Here is a 22,547-nt window from a genome sequence, read left to right as displayed (position 1 = left end):
ACCGATCAGCATTGCGCCGTCTACAGGTAGTCCAAAATGCAGCGGCCCGCCTGCTGACTGGAAAGAAACGGCGTGATCCCATCAGTCCCATCCTTGCATCTTTGCACTGGTTGCCTGTTAATTTTAGGATCCAGTTCAAGGTTTTATTAATTGTTTTTAAGTGTTTAAATGGTCTGGCACCGTCTTATTTATCAGAGCTCATACAGCCTCACAGTACTTCCAGAGCACTTAGGTCATCAATCCAGCTGCTCCTGGCAGTACCTCGGTCCAGACTCTCTACTCGTGGGGACAGAGCCTTCTCAGTGGCGGCCCCAAAGCTGTGGAACAGCCTACCTTTCCAGGTTAGAGCTTCACAGTCTGTTGAGCACTTTAAAACATAACTGAAAACCCACTTTTCTCCTTGGCGTTTAGTCCCAGCTAAGCGAGAATTCTTGGCTTCTATTTCTATTTCTATTTTTATTTTATTATTATATTTATGTATGGTTACATTTTATTTGTATTGTATTTTAATAACTGTACAGCACTTTGGTCGACTGAGGTTGTTTTTAAGGTGCTCTATAAATAAAGCTTGACTTGACTTGACTTGACTTGACTTCCAGCGTGTAATATTTCCATGCTATTTTACTTTCAGTGCCAGCAAATTAATTGTCTTTCCACTGGCAGGTCATTAATCTCTGTGCAGAAACAGATAAAAGCTCTGGCGATGAAGAAAGGAGGGTCAGGGACAAAGTGATGTTGAACTTTAGAGACAGTTTATTTAAACTTGAGTTCATTTACAGCAGTTCCACTGGAGAGGAAAAGGGGTCTGAATGATGTTCTAGCCACATGTAACCTACGGTCCTATCTACTCTATGTACAGGGAGGAGGATGCAGCTGGATAGTGCAGAAGGCACAGAGTTGGCTTAATACTTGCCTGTAAGCGCTACTAACATGACAGAACCGATGACGAGGTGAAATGACAGCTTTATATCGGAGACGCGAGTGTTTTTGCTTAATGAAAAGCCATCACCACTGTGAGATGATGCAACTAAGGAGAATATGGCTCCTCTGTGTTTACTCCAGTCCGTAGTGATATAGTGGAGTAGTTTAAACACTACAACAGCAAGCATCTGCTCCTTTAAAACCCATTTCTCTAAATGTGCACTTAACAAGCAGCATGGTAATTTTAGCTTCAAAGAGCCGTCTGTGTTTGGATTTGTTCCTGTAAAGCCGGTGTTTTACAATATGCGACATGTGAAACAAAGAAAATAAACTCAAACTGGACAATGTTAAGGCATTTTGCAAGTATGCAGATGCAATTCTAACCAAAATGTAAATAAGAAATCATCAATGGAGGGATAAGAAGCAGGTAACTGACATAAATGATCATGATTTGGCAATCATATGGCATGCTTTCTTCAAATATTCACCCTGCTAAACCTCACCCACGTCACATTCAGCACCCAAAATATCTAACCATCCGATAAGAGCTGCCAGATCTTTAAAAAAAAAAAGCATGTTGCAGCGTGAAAGCACAGGAGATAGTGATGACAGGAGAAGCAACAGATCCATGCTCAAACATGATACATATCAGAATAAGGAAGACTTGTCCTAGCATCATTCAATATGGGAGAAAAAAAAACAACCATCAGAGCTGAATCCCTTTCACTCATTCACCAACATACACGCCAAAATAAAAGTTATATAATGTACAAAGTGTGATACAATAATGTGACGAGATTTAATTTCTGCCACTCAGAGGATAAACCTTCAAAGGATAAACCACTCGAACCAAAACACAATTCAAGTAAAGCCTTTTAAACTGAAAATAACAAACTACATAGTTTAAAATCATGTGGAATTCTTGCATCTTAGATTTAGATTATGCTGCTTTTAAAAAAGTACATTCAACAGGTACATCAATTATGGAACAAAATTAAACAGAGGTAAGTTAAATGTATCAGTAATTGCTATTAAAGAGTCATACGTATTAAAGATTGAAGGCGGATTTAGACTGTTATTCCCAAGTTTTACTTAAAGGGGCGGTATTATGCTCATTTCAAGCTTCATATTTCACTCTGTGATACCTGTGGAGTAGCTTCACATAATTTACAGTTTTAAAAAATCCAAATTTTTCTCACACTGGTGCTCTGTGCAGTCCCTCATACAGCCTCTGCCTGAAACGACTCAGGCAGCTCTATCCCTTTAAGAAACCCCGCCCTACAAGCCCACTTTCTTCTAATTGGCCAGCTCTCTGAAGTCTGCTGAGGCTGCACTTTGTGACGTCACAAACTGTCTGAAACCTGGTGTTCACAGCAGCCTGTAGACTGAGGCCATGTCTACACGTACACGGGTGTCTTTCCCTCCTTCGTTTCCCAAAAAAAACCCTGTCCACACAAGCACAGTTATAAAAAAATCCTCTAAACACTGTCATGAGAGTGCCACACCAACAGGTGGCGATATAACCTGGTCATGCAAAGAAGAAAAAGAAAATCGCGGCCAATCAAAAGTCTGGAAAAATCTATTGCCGGACGACTACCTGGCGGGCTGTTATGGGGCATCGAGGAAGGGGGACAATATATCAATTTAATGGAGGAGTAACTGTACATATATGTGTAAACATGTAAAAAGTCCTGTTAAGCATCACTGTTTTTGTCACATCCGCCATTTTGCAAGGAATGTCGCCTCATTTGTGACGCCTCACAAAGGAGATAACGGCGCACAGCCTGACGTCAAAAACGAGCCAAAAACGCCGTTTACCCCGTCTACACGGCCTTTGTGTGTGGACGAAAGGCCAAAACGTAGAAAAGAGTTTTCAAAAATTCACGTAGACATGGCCTCAGTCAGCTCTGTCCCTTTAAGAAACCCCGCCCCTACAAGCCCACTTTCTTCTGATTGGCCAGCTCTCTGATGCCTGCTGTGACGTCACAAAGTGAAGCACGTAGAAAAAAACTGTGTGAAACCTGGTGTTCACAGCAGCCCGCAGACTGAACATTCTTTTACCTACAGATTTGAAACTTCACCCACGTTTAGTTTGGACATCCAACATTGTAACGTTAAGTCCTTAAATGTGAAACAGCATAATACCCCCTCTTTAAAAACTGTAGAGGGATTTCACACGGCATCTTCTCTTCAAAAAGACAGTTTTTAGATTCAACAGTGGTTAGTGACATAACATTGTTTTAACATTAACAAACTTAATCTAATTAGAGCGCTATTTCTTTTTTTCCTTTATTGCAGTAAAACAAATGATTGTCAGCCATGCTTTCAAAATATTATTATATTAGCACTGGAAGAGCACGAGTTTCATCCTTAAAGCTACAGTTTCTGCAGAATCCAATGAATCCAATTTAATTCCATTAAGTTCAGGGCTTAGTGAATTTTAAGTTATGTATTAAACAAACTAATTTTTCCTTGTATTTAAAGTACACTTTCAATGGAACAAGACTTGAGAGGATCACAGTCTAAAGCCGCCTTTCTTTATCTAAACATTTCCCAAACTCACTCACACACATCCGCACACTAAGCGACTTTTTGCACATTTTGTTGTACCTCAGAATATTGAAAAATTAAATGATTTAAACATGAAAACAATATCATGGTTATACAAATACAATTATATTCCAATATATAATTATATTCAATTGCAGACGGAGTCCAACTATAAGGGTTATATAGTTCGACATCAATCCGTTTACATGTTACCATGGACAGAAAGAAAAAGTAATCACAGGAGTAAATAACCCAAAATGTGCAAGAAATCTAAAAGGTGCACTAACTATGCAAACATTTGAACACGTGCAACTGATAATGATCTGCTTAAAATAAAAGCAAGAGTAATTTAAATGTCTCCTAAAATATAACATTTACATTAATCGGACAAAGGTCACAAGTCTGATTCCAAACCACAGGCTCATTAAACTGGAAGAAACAAGGAGAGGAGGATGGCTGTGGAAGAAGGGACTGTTGGAAAGAGAGAAAGTAATCTCACTCTGTTTATTTCTAAGCAAGCAAGTCCGCCGTAGGTAAGGCAAGATAATGTTTCGCTTCATCCAGGTGCAACAAATAAGACCGTATCGAACATCACTTACAGTCTAGAGCAAAAAACGACAAAACTGCTGCTGCGGCGACGGGCAGCAAATCAGAGACAAGAGTGAGGCAGGTGAGCGATGAAGCCAGAGAGGAGGGAAAACAAAAGGCAGAAAATCAGATTTAAAAACAAAAATTAAAACAAACAAAAACCACAGGAAATTACGCAGCGCATTTAACTACCATTAAAATGGACCTGCTGATGAGCCTAATAAGATACAAACTGAGACAGAGGGACTCATTACATTACTGTTGACATATTTATCTTATATTAATGTGCACAGTGCAATCATCTAAATACTTTCCTTATTGACATTGCAGACACACAGAAATATGATTAATTTGGTAAAGACCAACTATAATTGAGGGTTTGATTGATTAATTAAATAAATTGCTACTTCATGAAGTATTCTAATTCAGATCAGACTGATTGCACTGTGGGGTGCAGAGAAAAGTCCTCAATTTATTCTCTTCACTGTTGAAGCTGCAATGATAAGTGCATACTGCAGATTTAATGACAGAGACGTTACAAGCGTGTCATCCTCAAGCAAATACCTCCACGGCAAGCAAATTTAGTACATTTAAAGTCACTAAATATTCTGTTTTCTCATTGCGGGAGCTGCAAATACTTTGTCTACAGATGGTTTTGGGAGGTTCAAACAGTTTTCAACAAAACGTCACGAGAGAAATCTGACTGAAACTTCTCTGGGGTTTTTCTATCCTGTTGGTAAATGACACCAAATGAATAAATGGGTGTGTAGTTCTTAGATCTGGCCTTCTGCTTTTGTTTAATGTACTGCATGTTCTGACATGGCACAAGGGGAAAGACAAACATATTATAATTATAATTAACAAAAAGAAACAAAAAAAGGTTCTGCACAGAATATCAGAGTTCCTACAAATATTTACACGACAGATACAGGCACTTGTATATCTTTGGTTGGAGAAACCCAACATTGCAAGAGTAATGCATTCACAGAGCTTTTGTGTCCCTTATTGTATTTCCAAGGTTCACTAGGCAACTGGTATGTTTATTTTTTATTTCTTCTGCTTCTTTGAGTTTGTCCGTGTTACAGGTAAGTTCTGACACATCTTTCTGATGTCGTTTTAACCCTCTGACAGCGCCACCTGCAACAGAAGACACGGGGTTACTGCATGTTTGACTACAACCAGAAACATGATGCCACAAAAGATTATAAAGAGGAAAAGAGCAGAGAAATAAGATGATTACAAGCTGAGAGAAAAGATTATTAAAGTTTGATAGAAATTCCTCCAATTTGAAGAAGCTGTTGTGTATGTAGTGCCATTCCTGGTACAACCCTCGGATGATGCCAAAGTAAGAATTCATCAGATGTTTGAAACAATATATAAACAAACAACTTTAATTATTGTGCACGAGGACATCAGATCTCCTTAAGCAGTAAAGAAGCTACTGCTGTGAGGTAATCAGTAAAATCATTTTTTGCAATCAACTCGAGAGTGAATCATCTAAAATGTCAGTATCAAAGTAAAGGACATATTCATTTACAGGAATTGCCCTTAAAAGTATGTTAAAGTAAGTTAATGCATCATCACAAGTCTGCAAATTATCATTTAAAACAGCAAACTGTGTTCGTCCACTTAAATCCATCAGAGCCCTGTAGCAGAGCTCTAAGTTATTGCTCATGCAAACTCAACATTTCCTGCTGCTTCTTTGCATTGAAAATTAACCCTTCGTGAACTGTCGCCGGGCTTTTATTGTGAAGCAGACACACAACATGAGACTCTACAGTGAACGGAGCTTCATTTGTGGAGTTGTTCTTTAATAAGAACACAAGATATGTAGATTCATTTTTAAAGATCAGCTCCAGTTGTGTTTTAAGACATTTAAAATGCTCTGATTGAGATAATAAATTGTTGAAATTGTTAAAATAAATAAAATGTTAAAAAATCGTCCCTCCCTTCTGCCTCATTAAAAATTCCCAAATCTGCATAGGCCCCGCCCACTATGCAAATTTCCAACCGCCCCCTCCGTCACAGCTGTATTGCACCCATTTCTCTCTGATTTTTATATTCCTCAGTAACAAATGAAGGCTCACCGTTTCTTTCGTAAAATTACAGCTGAAAACAAAACACGTGTCTGTCATGGTTTAGTGGCAACTTGTTGAAACTTAGCTAGCTTGAAATGTATTAATCAGTAGCAGTAACGTTAACGTTAGTAGTCAGTAGTGAGTTCTGCAAAAATTACGATGACTGTGACAGCTGGCTCGCGAAGTGGTTGCTATAGGTTGCATATAATGATATGCATAGCGTCACCCTGTCCATTAACGGGATTGGCTCCTTAGGTTTGTGACGTCTCAAACCTGCCAATCTGTAAACGTGTTGTTCAGCCTGTCCTTGGTACACTGCAGTTTAAAAGCAGACAGGCCCAGCCATGGAGATGACTGCTGATGTTGTCCCTGATATGTCTTGTAGCACATGAAGAACATCACATGGAGATGTTTACAAGGTTAAACACTTGATTTTCACTGATGATCAAACTGATCTCTGAAAAAAGAACTGTGAAGGTTTAGCTCCCCCAGCCGCCTGAGTCAAAACAGGTAAAATGAGCTCAGTTGCAGTAAAGCACTCAAACCTATTCTTTCTGACTCAGACAATGAGTCAGAGCTTGCTCACCTACCTTAAAGGTGGTAATCCCTAGACTTACCGGAGCTGGCTGATGAAATTTGATACGTAAAGGTAATGCTGCCTGGTATATTGCTTTTCAACACGCAATAAGACCAAAGAGAAGGATTATTGACTCCCTCTTGGGGTGAGATGAAACTGCACACTGATCAGGCAGAGCCATGGGCAGCACACCAGTTTTCAGGTGACTTGTACGGAGATACCAACAACACATGTGCTGCTATAATAACTATAATGAAACCATTATTTGCAAATAATGAATAAATAATAAATAAGGCACTTATGTGCCAGAAATGATTACATGTAGACCAAATCTCTGAGGTCCTGCTAACGACAGCAGTCACTTCAGACCAATGGCTCTCCTGCCTGAACGCTCAACAGTACATAATACTAGCTTTGCTAACACAGCCCAATAAGTTTGTCTGATTAACTGAAGATTAACTGAAGATAAAATGAGACATAAAGCCTACTTGCCACTTCTACATTCCTCCTAAAAATTGGGTCATGAAGACCAGACTGGCAGATTTTCCCGACTCCCTACTCTACATTGTATTTTTGACACAAGCAGGCGGCCTGTCCCTTCTCAGACTCAGAACCCAGAGCTGTCTTTGAGCGTGTTTGCTCTTCGCAGATGGAAATCTAAAAACCACCACCCCTCTCTACTTTTAATCTTTAACCAACATCCGTCATACACAACACAACTTAACGGTTTTCTTTTTATCCCTCACCCCCGCTGTCTCAGTGCCATGTATTTATGTGATGCAGGGCTTTCTAGTAGGAAATTAAGAGCGACAAACATTGTGATTGGTTCGATAGATGCATTCAGCAGAGAGAGCAGAGAATAAGAAGTTTGATTGGATTGTGTCTTGGACCAATCACTGGTCAGTTGAGGCTTGGCTGAAACTACCTGTTCACGTCATATAGCACTGCTGGTGTCTGTTGTACCTTCTCAGGGCAGAAGTCGGGGTTTGTTTGTCGTACTTTGCCAGGTCGTCCCTTTATGACTGCATAGCAGAACATAGTGATGACCATGACAAACAGGAAGTAGCTCGTGTGCATCAGGTGCAGGTTGATGAGGGAACGGTCATCCTGAGGAAAGAGATTTACAGTGACAAGATGTTAATATCACAGAGTGTAACAGTTAGGCTCTTTTGCAGTACAACTTTGAAGTTTTGTTCTGGATTAAATGTTTGCAGCTTGGTATTAAATGTATTATGTGTTGGCCTTAGCTTTAAAGTTATAATCTCGAAGATCTTAGTTTCATTCTCTTTGGCGACACCTATGGCGATAAACAGTAATTGCGGGAGCACACTTCCCAGATATCCAGACAGTGCTGCATGTGTGACGTCCACGGTTGGCTCCGGTTGTAACTCTTGATTTTCCTCTCTGACGGTCGCTTTCCTTTTCAGACTGTTTGCTTCATCTGAGCGTCGAGTTTGTTTCTTTTTCTTTGGATTTTCACTTATTTTTGAAGTTGTATCTGTAGTCATCGATCTTTTCTTTGTTTGTTCAGCCATAGTAGATTACTGTTTACTCGCAACACTTGCAGAGACCGGAAAAGCATCCGCTTAGCTCCGCCTACCCTCTCTGGCAGACCAACCATTGCTGGCTGATGGAAATAGCGTCACTAACTGGGCGCTGCTTTTAAGTTTTTCTGCGAATGTCACCACAGACACCCAGTCTGTAATACTGCAAATGTAAAGGCTTTCATCAGTGGGCCATAGGCTCAGTCACCATTGTGTTACCTCATACAGCGATAGATAGTGACTTTTATTTAAATGAAAATCTTTGAGATTATCGATTTAAAGCCTTCTCTCTCTGAACACTCCATGTGCAGTTTTGGTTTGAGTTATTGTTCTCCATCACTGTTTTTTATGAGGGCATAGTTAACAACTACTGATGCAGCAATGTGTGGATTGTGTTTTTTTTTCGACATTCCAACCCCAGCGTTTCTTGTCAGAGAGCATGATCAAACAGGCTTCCTCACCTTCTCTTGAGGTGTGCAGAACTACATGCCTTTAATAAATACTTCATGGCACTGATTCAGAAAGAAAAATGAAGGACTGCTGTTGAATAAACTATTGAAACTTCTGTAAATACCTGACATCCTGATATGTACTACTTTTAAAGAGTATTCTTAATGCCAACTACTTGCAACTGATGAATATTTTTAGAATTCTGCTAAAATCTGCACATTATTATCTCAATATAATCAATTAATTGTTAGTCTAAAGTGTAAAGTCTACAGTCTATAAAGTCTATAAAATGTAAAATCATTCTGATGTCTTGAAATTGCTTCTTTTCTGTAACCAATGGTCCAGAACCCAAAGACTCTGTTACTGTTATAAATGTCAAAGAAAAGCAGTAAATCTTTATATTCAAGACGCTGTTTGCTTGAATAAATGATCATATAGCTGGCATTGTATTTTCTTTCAAACACATAATTGATTAATAGACTAAATATTGCAGCACTAATTTTGATTGCAAAGTAAACCTGAGGAGTAAAGCAACAGAATATGGCTGTGTGCATTTCACAGAGGTTTAAACTCCCTACATGTAGGAAGGAAAAAGGACCTAGTGTCCATCTCTGTTATTCTGTCGATGATGATGATGGATACAAACGTCTCAAGCATCACTCCAGAATCCTCTGTGGGTTGTAGTGGGCTGAGATCAGGTAACTGTGCAGACACGGCACATATTTTCCAATTGTTTTCAGGCCCACTGGACCTTTCAGTGCCCAGTTGTGGCCTGTCAATGGGATCATTGTAATAGTGGAACAATCTACCGCCATCCGTATAGAGCTGCAGCTAAATGGCTTTCAGAATGGGCTCTGTGTTCGGTCACATTTACCTCGTCCTATAAGGGGGTGTGTGGGAGTGATTTTATACCCTGCCTGAAATTCAACTCCCGGAGAGTTCCAGTACACACTATTTGTATCATATTGGGGTTTTCTTTTGTCATATGACTTTAAAAATATGAAATCCTAGAGAAGAAAATGCATGTAAAAAAAACAAAACAAGAATAAAATAATAAAAAAAGTAAACACTTCTAATCTTATTCTATCTTTGTAGTTGTGTACTTAAAAGGTAGATCCTAAAGGCAACAAGTGCTTCTAGTTAAATAAACAAGACATAGAAACATTAAACATTTGAACAAGAAATGTTTGGAATAATAATGTGTGAGAAGAAAAGGAGGCGGAGACTCACATCGGGAACGATGACAGTAAGCTTTGGGTTGAGTGCGTGGTACACCTTGCCGATGGCTCCTTTGTAACACCAGAAGGGGTTGTAGTCCTGACTGTACTTGGTATCCGAGTCTCGGACTGTGGTGAACACCTTGTACCAGGATGTGGCGTTGGTGTACGTCTCTGGCACGCAGTGGGGCGGCTGCCTACAAACCAGAACAAAGATATATACTGGTTGTTATCAAGCTGCAACCTCCGGTGTTATAGAATGAAGCCAATGCGGAAGTGCTAAAAACTGCAGTTCCTCGAGTGGCCACTCGAGGCTGGTGCCAGAAAACAAGAAATAACATTACGGCAGAAATAAACATGTTTACAGCCTGGTTCAAAAAAAGGCCACGCAAGAAGTCTAAGCTCCAGCTCTTTGGTGAGTTTAATGCTAGTGTTATTGTATTGCTATGTTGTTAGCACTAAGTAGCAGGTATACTGTGCTCGCTTTCGCTGCTTGTTAGCCTGTTCAGTGTTTATCAAACATTTATTTAATCGTCGGCCAGTAAATAGGAGTCAGGAGTTGTTTGCTTTTCCCAGAGAGATTACGGCGGACCGTAGTGATGACAAGATCGGTTATTTTACGCTTCCCGTTACGTGTCGTTCACCCAGCTTCTATCTCACTGGGCGAGCGAACAGCGAGTGCAGTCAGTCACAGTCACAAACAGAATCTCCTCCTGGGAAAGTTAAACTAGCTCATTCACGAGTTGATGGGTCAGCCACAGACTGTTGAGCTTTGATAACTTAGTGTTTGCCAACCCCTCGCTTTTCTGCAGCTCCACCCTCTCACCCAAATTTGGTCACTTCAGGCTCCAGTAAACCAACATGGCGACGGCCATATTTCGGGCTTCATTTACGCAGTCGAGAAACCAATGGGTGACGTCCCGGTGGCTGCGTTTATTATTTATACAGTCTATGGTTGTTATGTTAACGTATCTCAATCATTGACTCTACCAGCGGGCCAGCCCGGTATATATCAAAGGTTGACCAACTGTATTTGCAGACTAATTTAAGAATCATTTTTTGATCTGTAAAAGAGAACTATGCCGTCCTTGACCAATAATTAGTGGACTTCCTGCTCTAACTCTCTATCCCTCGTGTACCTGTTGTGAGGAACAGGACAGAACAGACTGTATGCAGGGAGGCAGAGAGACAGAAAGAGGCGGGTTACGCTGCTGTTTGCATGCAGGTAGGTCGAGGTGTGCTTGTGTGTGTAAAATAGAATCGAGGGAAAGCAATGGGAGCAGATTTAAGGCCATGTCAGAGAGCTGGCCAATCAGAAGAAAGTGGGCTTGTAGGGGCGGGGTTTCTTAAAGGGACAGAGCTGACTGACGTTATGTCTACGTGAATTTTTGAAAACTTTTTTCTACGTTTTGGCCTTTCGTCCACACACAAACGCCGTGTAGACAGGGTAAACAGCGTTCATGACATCAGGCTGTGCGCCGTTATCTCCTTTGTGAGGCGTCACTAATGAGGCGGCTTTCCTTTCAAAATGACGGACGTGACATAAACAGTAATGCTTGTTTTCACATAAATGTACTGTCACTCGTCTACTACATAGAGGAACAAAGGTGTTGGGATAGATTTTTTGACATTTGATTGGCCGCGATTCTTCATCTTCTTCTTTGCATGACCGGGTTATATCGCTGCCTGTTGGTGTGGCATTCTCATGACAGCGTTTCTGTTGTGCTTTTGCATTTTCATTTGGACGAAGGTTTTTTTTTATAACGAAGGAGGCAAAAAGTCAGTTTTCAATAATACCCATGTATGTGTAGACATGGCCTAAATTTGAAAGAGAATAAACACTAAAAAAGGTTAAGAATAAAGAACATTTCAAGTGGGGAAATAAAATATGGTAATGTCTTCCAACCATTGGCCAACCCAGGGAATAAACACATTTTTACAGCTAAAAACATCTGTTGCAACATCTGTCCTTCCAGATAACAGTTGCCAATTTGAAATATGTTATATCACATGCAGCACTGCAATCTGACTCCAGGGAAAAGAAGAATGTAAGTCATCATGGAAGGCACATGATGGAAACATGTTTATTAATTTATGTGCTAATAATTAAAGTAATGAGACGACATGTGGCGCACACAGCAGGTCCAACAACTGCGTCTTCACAACAAACAATAATACTCCCACATGGAGCCGACAATTATGTTATACAATGAGAACACATCAACTAATAATTACTATGATTAAACACTGAATGGAAGCACTAATAGTTCAACCTAAAATGCTGATTTACATGACATGAAGGGATTGAGTGAAAAAGTCTGTTTCAGTTTGTCTATATCACACAGCTCTAGGCAGAGATATTAAGTGTGTCCCTCTGAGACAGGGAGTCAGTCCAACTCACACTGTGACTGGGAAGATATTGCTGGCCGCCTGGATGGTCATGCAAGTGCTGAACACCACCTGCTCGCAGTGTCCGTGCAGCACACAGTCGTCTGAGTTCCAGGATACAGGCAGGGTGAAAGTGATGTTTATTTCTTCATGGGCTTCCCGGCCTACACACAAACACGTGAGACAGCACGATTAGGGCACAACAGACTCTTATAAAATGAACACGATTAGAGATTAATCTTACTGGCTGTTTTACCAAATGTATTTCACTTTTAAGAGTTGTTCTCAGGCAGCCAGATACTTTAACTCTTGCACAGAAAAGTCTGAACAGCATGCATACAACACAGCAGGAACCAAGCAGAGACAGCTGAGATACTTGATTTCATCCCAAGCTTCTCCCCCGATAACAAATGACAGACTGATTCTTCATGCTTATGCAATATAATCAAACTGTGAAGGGGATTAGAAGATTATCAGTCAGACAGAGTGGACTCCTGGGTGCGATTAGAGATAGATAAAGTTGTATCAACATAAGTGCATACCCAGGGGCTGGGTGGTGGAAACAGTCTCCAATCAAAACTAATTCCTTTTCTTACAAAGTCAAAAAAGTGATGACGACAAAAAAGTTCTCTGAAGCTGTCTACCCATCAGGTACCTCCATCCATCCATTCATTATCTATACCGCTTATCCTGTTAGGGGTTGCAGGGAAGCTGGAGCCAATCCCAGCTGTCCATCATGAATCTGATCCAGGTAATTTCCTCTCAATGTAATTTACGTCTGATACATCTGAAGGCTAATTAGATTGAAAGGAAGATGTGCTCATTAACGCCCCCAAGAAACATCCAATCATATTAGGTGTACAGGACAAGTAAATAACGTGTCCTCTCTGATAGTGTCATGTCAATGCTTGTTGGTGCTCCAGCTTCTTCTATGCAGAAGGTCAAATTTCTACGTTTGTGTCTGTTATGAAAGAGATTAGTTCTCAAGGTACACTGTCATTGCTGCAAGACTTATGGGGAATCTACACAGGCAACGTATTTGAAGCGTATTTTTGACACGCATGTGCCGAAACAGAACCGCTGCACGTATGCTGCGCGGGAGGCGGGCGTAATATGTGAGTCACTGCTCTGCTGCTCCGTTTGCTTTACACGTCAAGTCTGTTATTCCCCACTGCTGCGAGTCAGTGAAGCGTAGTTAAGCCATTGACTGCTCTGTAAATAAATGCCCACAAGTAAGGAATCCATCAGTTTCCATTTCAGTTTCCTACTGAAGTTATTGATCGACTAGATAAGCAGCGTAATTAATTTGAAAGAGCAATTAATATGTACATTTCCTCAAGATACAGGTATACCAATCCTATTCATTCATTCTCATTTGACTTCTACATCCTACATAAGTACAGAATTTATGCACAATTAAGAAATAAGTCTACAATTCGGTAGCAAAGTTGTCTTCTTCTGCACACTTTTTGGCGTCACTGCCGCCCCTATTTATGGCCAGGAATCGCAACTACCATTGGCTGACTTTGAGACTCATCTTTGCTGTAGTCATAGCCGGTGCAGATTGCAAAATAGATGCTGCCGTGACGCTTATGTGTCGCTTATGTGTCACACATGTTCGTCTGACGCTACAGTGTCGGTGTAGATTCCCAGTTATAGTAATTTATAGCAAAAAGTTATACAGTTACATTTAGTGGAAAGGTAGCCTTTTGAGGGATGTGTTTAAGGGAAGTCAAGAACTTTAAGTAGCAAAGCAAAAAACCCTTTTTGTCCTCTATAAATGTGACCCTCTTATACCTCATGAAGCACAATGTTTGTGTCTTGGCACCATTTCTAAAAATTTGGTGGTATTTGAGGTCTTGGTTTTATACAGTAATTACATAAAGAATTCAATAAACTTTAAACAAAGGATATTTATAATGTTAGAGAACAACAGCTGTAGATGAGCATGTATCCAGAAACACAATCCAGATGTAAAAATACTGTCTAATAAATGCTGTATGCTCGTCTATTTAACAGAATATACATGTTTTTTTTATCAATAAACCTTTTTTATTATGTCATCTATAATATGCACTATCATTTAAATATAATATAAAATAATATTGTCATGACCAATGTCTTGATTTCGTAAGATTCCTTTGAAAGAGGAAGCTGACATTCCCTCTGCGACCTCGCTTCACCTCGTGTACAGTGTGAGCCCGGTTCGGACAGGACTGTTTACTCAGAGTTATAAAACATTTGCATAGCTCTGTGCAGACTTTTGTTCATCTGCTCTCGTGGCTTTGAATTTAAAGCCAAGGATACGTGTTGTTGGCGCACAGCTGAGCCTGTGACAAATATACGGCATGAAGATAGAGACAAAACGAGGGCATGACGACCTTCTTTGCAAAACTCTGTACATGAAGCATTGTATATTCAGTTACAATGGTGCTATAATAATCTGCAGAGGGGTTGAGATTATTAAAGCATGACAGAGGTAATGAAACAGAGCAGGTTTTCAATGAGTGTCCTCAAAGGCAGAAGGCTAAGACCACGGATACAGCCAATCTGGATGGGATTAATATCAGTGCCTTGTGCTGTAAAAATAAAATTGCTTGACCTTATCATTGGAACCTAATCCCATCTGAACAGAGACAGAGATGCATAATGTTTAGTTTGCTCTGTCCTGACAGGTTTGTGTGTGTGTTGGAAAGCCCCCATGCTCACTGAAACCAAATACATCATCCATAAACTCCAATCAACACTTAAAAGTAAAGTTTAGAATGAAATATTTGACTCTTTTCAAGCCCAGTCTGAAAAACAGAAATCTGCCAGGTTTAATGTCGCAGTAATTCGGTCTATCCTTCTTCTCTCTGGATCTGTAAGGCCAGCATGTATCAGAGGTTTGGGGGCAAAAAAACAACACAATCTTTACAAATTTGTGTCACAAGAGACAAAAGTGAAAGTTCGCAAACACACCCCGAGCCATGCAAACAATACTGTAACCAGAAGCTCAAAGCCAGAGGCATTCACTTTTCCCCTTCTTTCTTCTGCCTGCAGAAGCCTTTAAGTCTGAATCCTATAGGAGGACTGAATGGGACCAGTTTAAGGTTACACAAGGCTGCCACTGTTTTGCCCGCCATGTCTATGTAAAGGTACCACAAGGAAGGGAAATTAAAACCTATTAAAGGATAAACAGCCACCTTTTAAAAGGAGTAAATTACCTCTGCAGAGCAACCGGACCAAATAACGTCAATGTCAGTGACATACAGAACATTTTAAATGCATACAAGTGACAAAATGTAGTATTAATATTTGGAGGCAATGGTGCAGCTTGACAGATTGGCTGGATATGTGATTGGGAATTCTGTTGCAGTGCAGTGGATCACAAACAGATTAAAGATTTAACTTCTTGTGTAATAGATTACTTAGTTGTCAACTGTTAATGATTGATAAATGATAAGTTGGTTCTCTGATCTGGGTCTTTTGAATTGGAAGTCAAAATTCTTTAAATTCAGCATCGAAAGTGAATATTTTCTGTTGTTTTAGCTCCTCTTTGTCATTGAACTTGGAACTTAAGGATATTGTTTTGGGCTCTGCCTGGGCAATCTCGGATCCCATCAGCTATAGTCTGACGACGATATAGCCTCTGGGGACAACGGTGAACATGCCAGGCGTGTAGCCAGCGGTTAGCAATAAAAGACCTTCAGTCAAGACTTCCTTTTCCCGTGTGCTGCATTGTTACAGAAAGAGAAACTGTTTTTTTTGTGATTTACTTTAATTAACGGCTCTTACCTTTGCCATCATGATGCAGATTAGTAAAAGGTAAAAATAAAACTGTGTCAGGTCTGTCCTCAAGAGGAGAAGAAAATTACTTTTAAAATGCTCGTTTGTTGACCAGAGGTCAGGTCGATCATTTATGATACATCCGAGGGAGTTGGGAAATCTGAATGCTGGACGGCTTTCGTGACACAGTGTCAAGGAAATTTATCTCAAGTTGAAGTTTGGATCTAGAACAGATTGTTAGCTGTGAGCATGCAGATGTCTGTTTAAAGAGACTAATAAGAAGCTAAATCATCGTAAGATAGCTGCTGATGGGAGCCGGGATGTTATTACAGCGCATTACGTTCTGCCTGCTTTTGCTCTCCACACAAAGCGTTTGTCAGGCATATGCCACAGCCTGCTGATTGGTCAATATTACTTGGACTACAAGCGTACTACAAACGGAAACATACATTTTTATGTAGAATATGTAAATAGAGATCAGGCTCTGGGAAACCCTGACACTTTACAGATTGATTAATTGAGAAATAATCAACAGGTTTATTGAGAAAAAATAAATAGTCATTAGTTGCAGCCCTTAACCAGGTGTGAACACTTACACAAGAGCACAGAGAGCAGTTTTCCTCAGTAAAATCAGTGGTTTCCACTTGATGAAGCTGTATTTCTGACTCTTGTATTGATATCCAAAAAGTATTGCTTAATCTTGGAAGCCCCAACTGATTTCCAGTTAACACAAACATATGTTCTTCTGAAGGCTGAATACAGGTCAAATGATGAGAAGAAGAACCTACCAGACAGGCCGACTTGCTGCCCCAGCACTGTGGCATACAGGTGGGTGATATTGCGAGAGTACCCTCCAAAGGGGCGCTGGGGGTCCAGCGTGAGGGTGATGGGGACAGAGATGTTGATGGGCCCCGAGTCCTCGAGCAGGAGGGGAACCTGGGTGCTGGAACGAGCCTGGCCGCTGGTCACAACCATGCTCTCCGGCGTGGTCGACTCGTTCAGACCGTGCTTTATCGTTTCGTTCTCTGACACACAGAAGTCCAGCTCATTGTAGCGCAGCAGGAAGGTGTTCCAGTCCTGAGGGAAAGAGACCAGATGTTTGGATGAAGCAAACATCTTTTCCCTGATTTACATCTGGAGTTTGCATGTGCCAATGAAAGCATATTTAAGTGTAGCAGGCAACTTTCCTGGTGATATTATAATTATGTATTGGCCGATTTTTTGCATAGCCCCATTCAGCTCCATATGCAAAGGAGTATTTCCATGTATGAAGCATATGTAAAGTAAAAGGTCTCTACATTCGTCTGGTTTTGATTTGGCTTTTTGTTCTTTCCAATTCTCGTCTTTACACAAATATGCTGAAAGGCGGTTAAAGGGACCATATGGCTCTCTTGGAATATAAAGAAAACCTGATTTCCCTTGTTCTACTAAATCTGGTTTCTTATGGCCTTCTCCGCTGGGTGACACTTGAAAAGTCTGCGTAGGTCATAGCTTAAAAGCAACACGATTCATTTTGGGCAAATGATTCCTTGCAGCATTCAGGTCATGAACTGACATTTAGCATCAGCAGTGACCACTTTTCACTGGTATTTGAGAGACACTTATTGGAGCGGACGGTATTAATTTAATCTCCGGGCGGTTGTGACTCACCTCAGTCAACTCCGGAGACTTGATCTCCTTAATCTTGAAGAAATAACCGATGGTCAGGAAGGCGATGGCCACTGCACTGACGCTGATCATAAAAATGACCAGCGGTGGACGGTTGTTGATGTAGCTTCTAAGGTTCTCTATAGGATTTAACAGGTACACCTGCATATGGACAGATACATAATGTGTCAGCATTTAAACAATAAAAGCATGTGCCACAGGGGGGTTTGGTAACAGTGATAAATATTACAACTCTGACTTGAAAAAACTAAAGTAGTTTCCTCTCCAAAAGGTCAAATTTGAATATTCAAAAAGTATGAAGAACGTTCTGCATGGGTGTACAGTATTAAGTATTATTACATTCGTAAATGGACCTGAAAATGTATCAAACAAATATGTATTAGTTATAAGTTAAGCCTGATAATGTAGCATTACATTTAAATGTAGCATGACTTTCTAAAGTTAATCAAGAAATGAATAAATGGACTTCCATTAATACGAATGTTCCAGCGTTGTGTGTTAATGATGGTGGAGATGTTTGATGGAGCATTAATTCAATACTAGGTCAACTCAACACAAACGCACCACACCTCAAAAATGTTTAACTTAGAACAGCACACATATCACACCTGAAGACAAATGAAATAAACGTATCCGTCTTCAGGAGGAGCACATCTTTAAGAAGGACAATTTGTCCTTTCAATAATATGCATTTAGTATAATTGATGCTGAAACGATTCTGCCCATCTTCTAAACAAGCTGAACATCAAGCTGATTAGCAATATTATTTTATTACATTATTATAATAAAATAATATTATTATATTATGTCACCAAACTTACTTAAACAAATACTGGTTTAACTACTGTTTATCCAAATAACAGTTTGTTTTCAAGGGGCATTAATAATTAATTATAATCAATTCAAACTGCATTATGAGAATGAATGGTTTAAGTCTAAATATCTACCACAGTATGATAGACTGAATGTTTATCTATTACTATATAACAGAACCGTAATGCAAATTAGACACCAAATACAGAGCAGTTAAAAGGATGTGCTATAAGTTAAAGTAAAAATAGGATTGTCAGTATCTACATGCTCCAGCTACTTCTAATGTTTTACTACTTTTAAATTTACAGTAAGCAGATGCATTACATGTGACGTACACAAGACAGGCTGCAATGTTCAGTAAGTTGACATTTGTCCGAATAATGTTTTACACGGCCATCATTCAGCCTGTTCTCTGCACGGCCATTACTGTCTGGTTTGGCTCTGCCAACAAACAGGACAGGAACAGACTGCAACGGACAATCAGGTCTGCGGAGAGGATTATCGGCACGGTCCTGCCCTCCATCCAGGACTTATACCGGTCCAGGGTCAGGAAGCAGGTAACATCACTGCAGACCCTGGACACAAACTGTTCAAACTTCTCCCCTCCAGTAGGCATTACAGGGCACTGTACGCCAAAACATCCACTTTCTTTCTCCAGGCTGTCACTCTGATGAACAGTTAACTGTGTCAAAGTGTCAATTCACATCCTCTGTATGTACTGAAAATACTACAACCATCTACCTCTTGTATATACCTGATCTCAGCACCTTTGCACTGCTCATTGCACTATTGTTTGTCTCCTGTCTAGAAGTGTGGCTATGTTTTTTAGATAACGTATACTGTATATTCATATATATATTAATACTAGGGAAGCATGATATTATCGGCACTTTATTGGTATATGCAGATTATGGCTTGAAAATGACATATCGGCATCTACAGATATGTCATTTTTCTGATTATATATAAATGATATTTAAATGCTTTAATTACACTTAAATGCTCCATGATTCCCTTAAAAGCTTGATGAATATTACAGTTTTAAGTTTAAGTAGTTTTCTTATATTGCCCAGTGAATGTGTACATTTTAAGAAACACTGTATTATGTTATTCCTGCATCTGTGGGCCACTACAATAAGAGTAGGCATGATATCAATTCCACTAACGGGGAGACTTGATGTTCTCTGCAATGAGGCAGAAAAAAACATGTGCCTGATATGTCGGTGTCGAAATCGACAATCGGCAAAAAGGGTTGGAAAATATCGTCATATCAGATATCGGCAAAGAATCCACAATCGTGCATCCCACATTAATACTTTGTGATATATTTGTATCCATAGGCCTGTATATAGTAGTTTTAAGTGTTTGTGTTACCTGTCCTTATTTTTAAGTTTAGTATGTCAATTTGTGTGTCTGTACTTTGAGAGTAAAGAAAAACCGGAGTCAAATTCCTTGTATGTTCCCACATACTTGGCCAATAAAACAGATTCTGAAAATAAACGACATTGTTTTTGAGTTCAGGGGACAATAACTGATCCACATACGTCGTAATTTAAACTGTGTAAAGTGAGGACATTTCATTTTGAACAAGATAACCCAGAACTGCAGGTGTGTGGAAAATTGCGCTGTGTTTGGCTCTTGACATGAAAGAGACCGCAGCCAGGTGACAGAAGCTGTCAACCTTGTAGCACGATATGCTAGTAGCTACCTGGCCCTCTGACCATCGTTCCGGGATGTTACAGCAATGTGACAATCGTGACACTTTAACGATAAAACTAAACCATTAGCAACATAGCTGGATAAATTAACGAAGCAACACAGAAGCAGCTCTCACCATGTTTTCTTTCTGTGCATGCGACGGATGCTAGCTGGGAGGTTCGTTGCGGGCCACAATAAGGCAGAAGCTAGCCTGTGCTGCTAGCTTGTTTGGTTTCCACAGCTAAACCCTCCTGAAAACACCGCTGAAAAGCAAAAGTCGGTGTTCGGTGGAGACAGCCAGGCTTTCAGCGTAAGAAACACCACGTATACTCCTTCCCATTCTTTGCTCTGGTGTTCACTGCAGCTCTGATGAGAAATAGCTCTCGCGTTCAGACTGGAATAACGTCAATAATGTATCTGGGTCCTCCCCGCCGACATCTCCTCCGCGCACCCGCACTGCGTAGTAAATGCGACGCAGCACCGCCTTATGGTTATTTACGTAGAATTTGCGCAATAAATTGGTCGTCCTTTCAGTGGATAATAGTCACGCGTACGTATCTTACGTAGACTATCCGAAAGTGTTCAGCCTGTTTACAATTCTTCAAAGGCTACTGCTGCATTAACGTGCCGTCGGAAAAATAAAGTACAAGTGCGGTTTGCTAGGTAGCCTAGGCTTGTTTCGATTTTTTTAATACACAAAAATAGATACCTTAAAACAAAGCCAAATTTCAATACTTTCCACGTGGAGCTATGTAAATATTTCCTATCATTAAATTTATGGAGAAGAGTAACGCCTAAAACTCTTAAATTTAGTGGAAGACTGTACACTTCATGAAAATGACTATTTTTTTGTCTTTGTCTTCCCTCCCCCACCCCACTTATTTTGTTTATTTTACTTTATTATCACTTTCTAACTGATCCGTGTCTGTTGTCATGTTACAGGACTTAATGCCATTCATGATATTGTATATGATCTTCTGTTGTTGTTGTATGATATATATATAAAAAAAAGGTATGCTTGTTTTGTGTTTATTACTTGCTTTGGGTATTCGGCAGGGTTATTATAAATAACGAAAACTAAAACTAGCAGTGGAAAAATAATTTCTTTAACTGAAATAGAAACTAGCCAACAATATTCAAAAAAACTACAACTAGATAAAAACTACAATGAACAATGCAACACGAACTAAAACTAAATATAATTGCAGGTAAAATCATCTTAGTTTTCGTTTCCCACTTCGATTCACACTGTGGTTGCTATAGCTACCACTTTGTCCTGCTCTGTTTGACTTCTCGAGAGACACTGAATGAATATGAATGAATGATAATGAAAATCACATTTGATGTCATGCATTCTTTCATCCTACTCCTTTCAGCTTCTTTAAATCAAGGCTTTCCTCTTAATTCTTGAAAAACTAAAACTAGTCAATTCCTCACAATAAAAATAAAACTACTTATGAACTCGTAATACTAACTAAAACTAAAAATATGAAAAAAATGAAATCAAATACCAAAATGAAAGACTTATATTTAAGTCTTTTACTTATCTTTATCTTTAACTTTCTTTTTTTTTAAATTTTAGTTCTGTTATAACTGTTCAAAACTATAATACTATAACTCTAAAAAATGTTTTTTTTAATCTATATAATCATACATAAGAATACACAGCCTAAATGAATAGATGATGACCATAAACTGGTGATGACGAGTCCAAGTCCATTTATTCCACAATTTCCGGTAGTGATTGAAGGCATCATTACTTTCACCAACAAAAGCGTAACCTCAACCTTATTGATCGTTTGATATGACCTGCCAAAACAAACAACTGGTATTTATCAAGGACAATTACAATTGGAACTAGGTCACCCTGTTTTCTGTTTAATTATATGTTTGTAACTGTAAAAACATTATAATAATTATTGCTAGACCATTACTACAAACTCTTGTTTCATATATATATAAATTTGCAGATTCCCTATAGATTTGCAATTTGTACAAAATCGGTCTTACATTGTAGTATATAGGAATCCTAGCGTTCTGTGTACTGGATAGGCTACATCTCCAATCAATGCATTGTGTTTTTGCTTCAAATGCATTTGAAAACTAAGGCTATAAAGCGAGTTAAAACAAACTCGCTGTCAACTGTTAACGAACTACCCTTTCTGCTAGCCTTTCAACATTCGATCACTTGCTGACACAGCGGATGGCTATTCTTATTTGACAAAATCAAGTGTCTCACTTACAGTAGTTATTAATGATAATCTATTTAGTTGGAAACAGGGACGTT

The 22,547-nt window shown here is 39.5% G+C and overlaps 1 protein-coding gene across 2 annotated transcripts; it reads right to left on the bottom strand.

Moving 5' to 3' along the window:
- Positions 1 to 757: 757 nt before the first annotated feature.
- Positions 758 to 20,700, bottom strand: tmem248 (transmembrane protein 248). Of its 2 annotated transcripts, none has more exons than XM_069674666.1 (7): positions 20,397 to 20,700; positions 17,732 to 17,890; positions 16,870 to 17,158; positions 12,327 to 12,477; positions 9,939 to 10,122; positions 7,640 to 7,821; positions 758 to 5,196 (listed from the first exon to the last, which is right to left on the bottom strand). In XM_069674666.1, exons 1-7 carry the CDS (start codon positions 20,397 to 20,399, stop codon positions 5,139 to 5,141), a joined length of 1,026 nt encoding a protein of 341 aa, XP_069530767.1. In that variant the 5' UTR covers positions 20,400 to 20,700; the 3' UTR covers positions 758 to 5,138. The 2 variants fall into 2 exon arrangements, with proteins under 2 accessions (XP_069530767.1, XP_069530776.1); XM_069674675.1 differs by having other exon boundaries at positions 7,678 to 7,821.
- Positions 20,701 to 22,547: the final 1,847 nt, after the last annotated feature.

Source organism: Semicossyphus pulcher, unplaced genomic scaffold (genome assembly GCF_022749685.1).
Source record: "Semicossyphus pulcher isolate SPU_LCO1_2020_fin unplaced genomic scaffold, fSemPul1.0.p SCAF_10, whole genome shotgun sequence".
Lineage (NCBI taxonomy): Eukaryota > Metazoa > Chordata > Actinopteri > Labriformes > Labridae > Semicossyphus > Semicossyphus pulcher.
The sequence above is the reverse complement of the archived record's forward strand: the minus strand, read 5'-3'. Positions and strand labels throughout refer to the sequence as shown.

Coding starts and splice junctions, on each gene's coding strand:
- tmem248 (XM_069674666.1), bottom strand. Junction 17,159..17,731: donor AGTCTCCGGAGTTGACTGAG/GTGAGTCACAAC, acceptor TCTTTCCCTCAG/GACTGGAACACCTTCCTGCT. Junction 10,123..12,326: donor AATATCTTCCCAGTCACAGT/GTGAGTTGGACT, acceptor TCTGGTTTGTAG/GCAGCCGCCCCACTGCGTGC.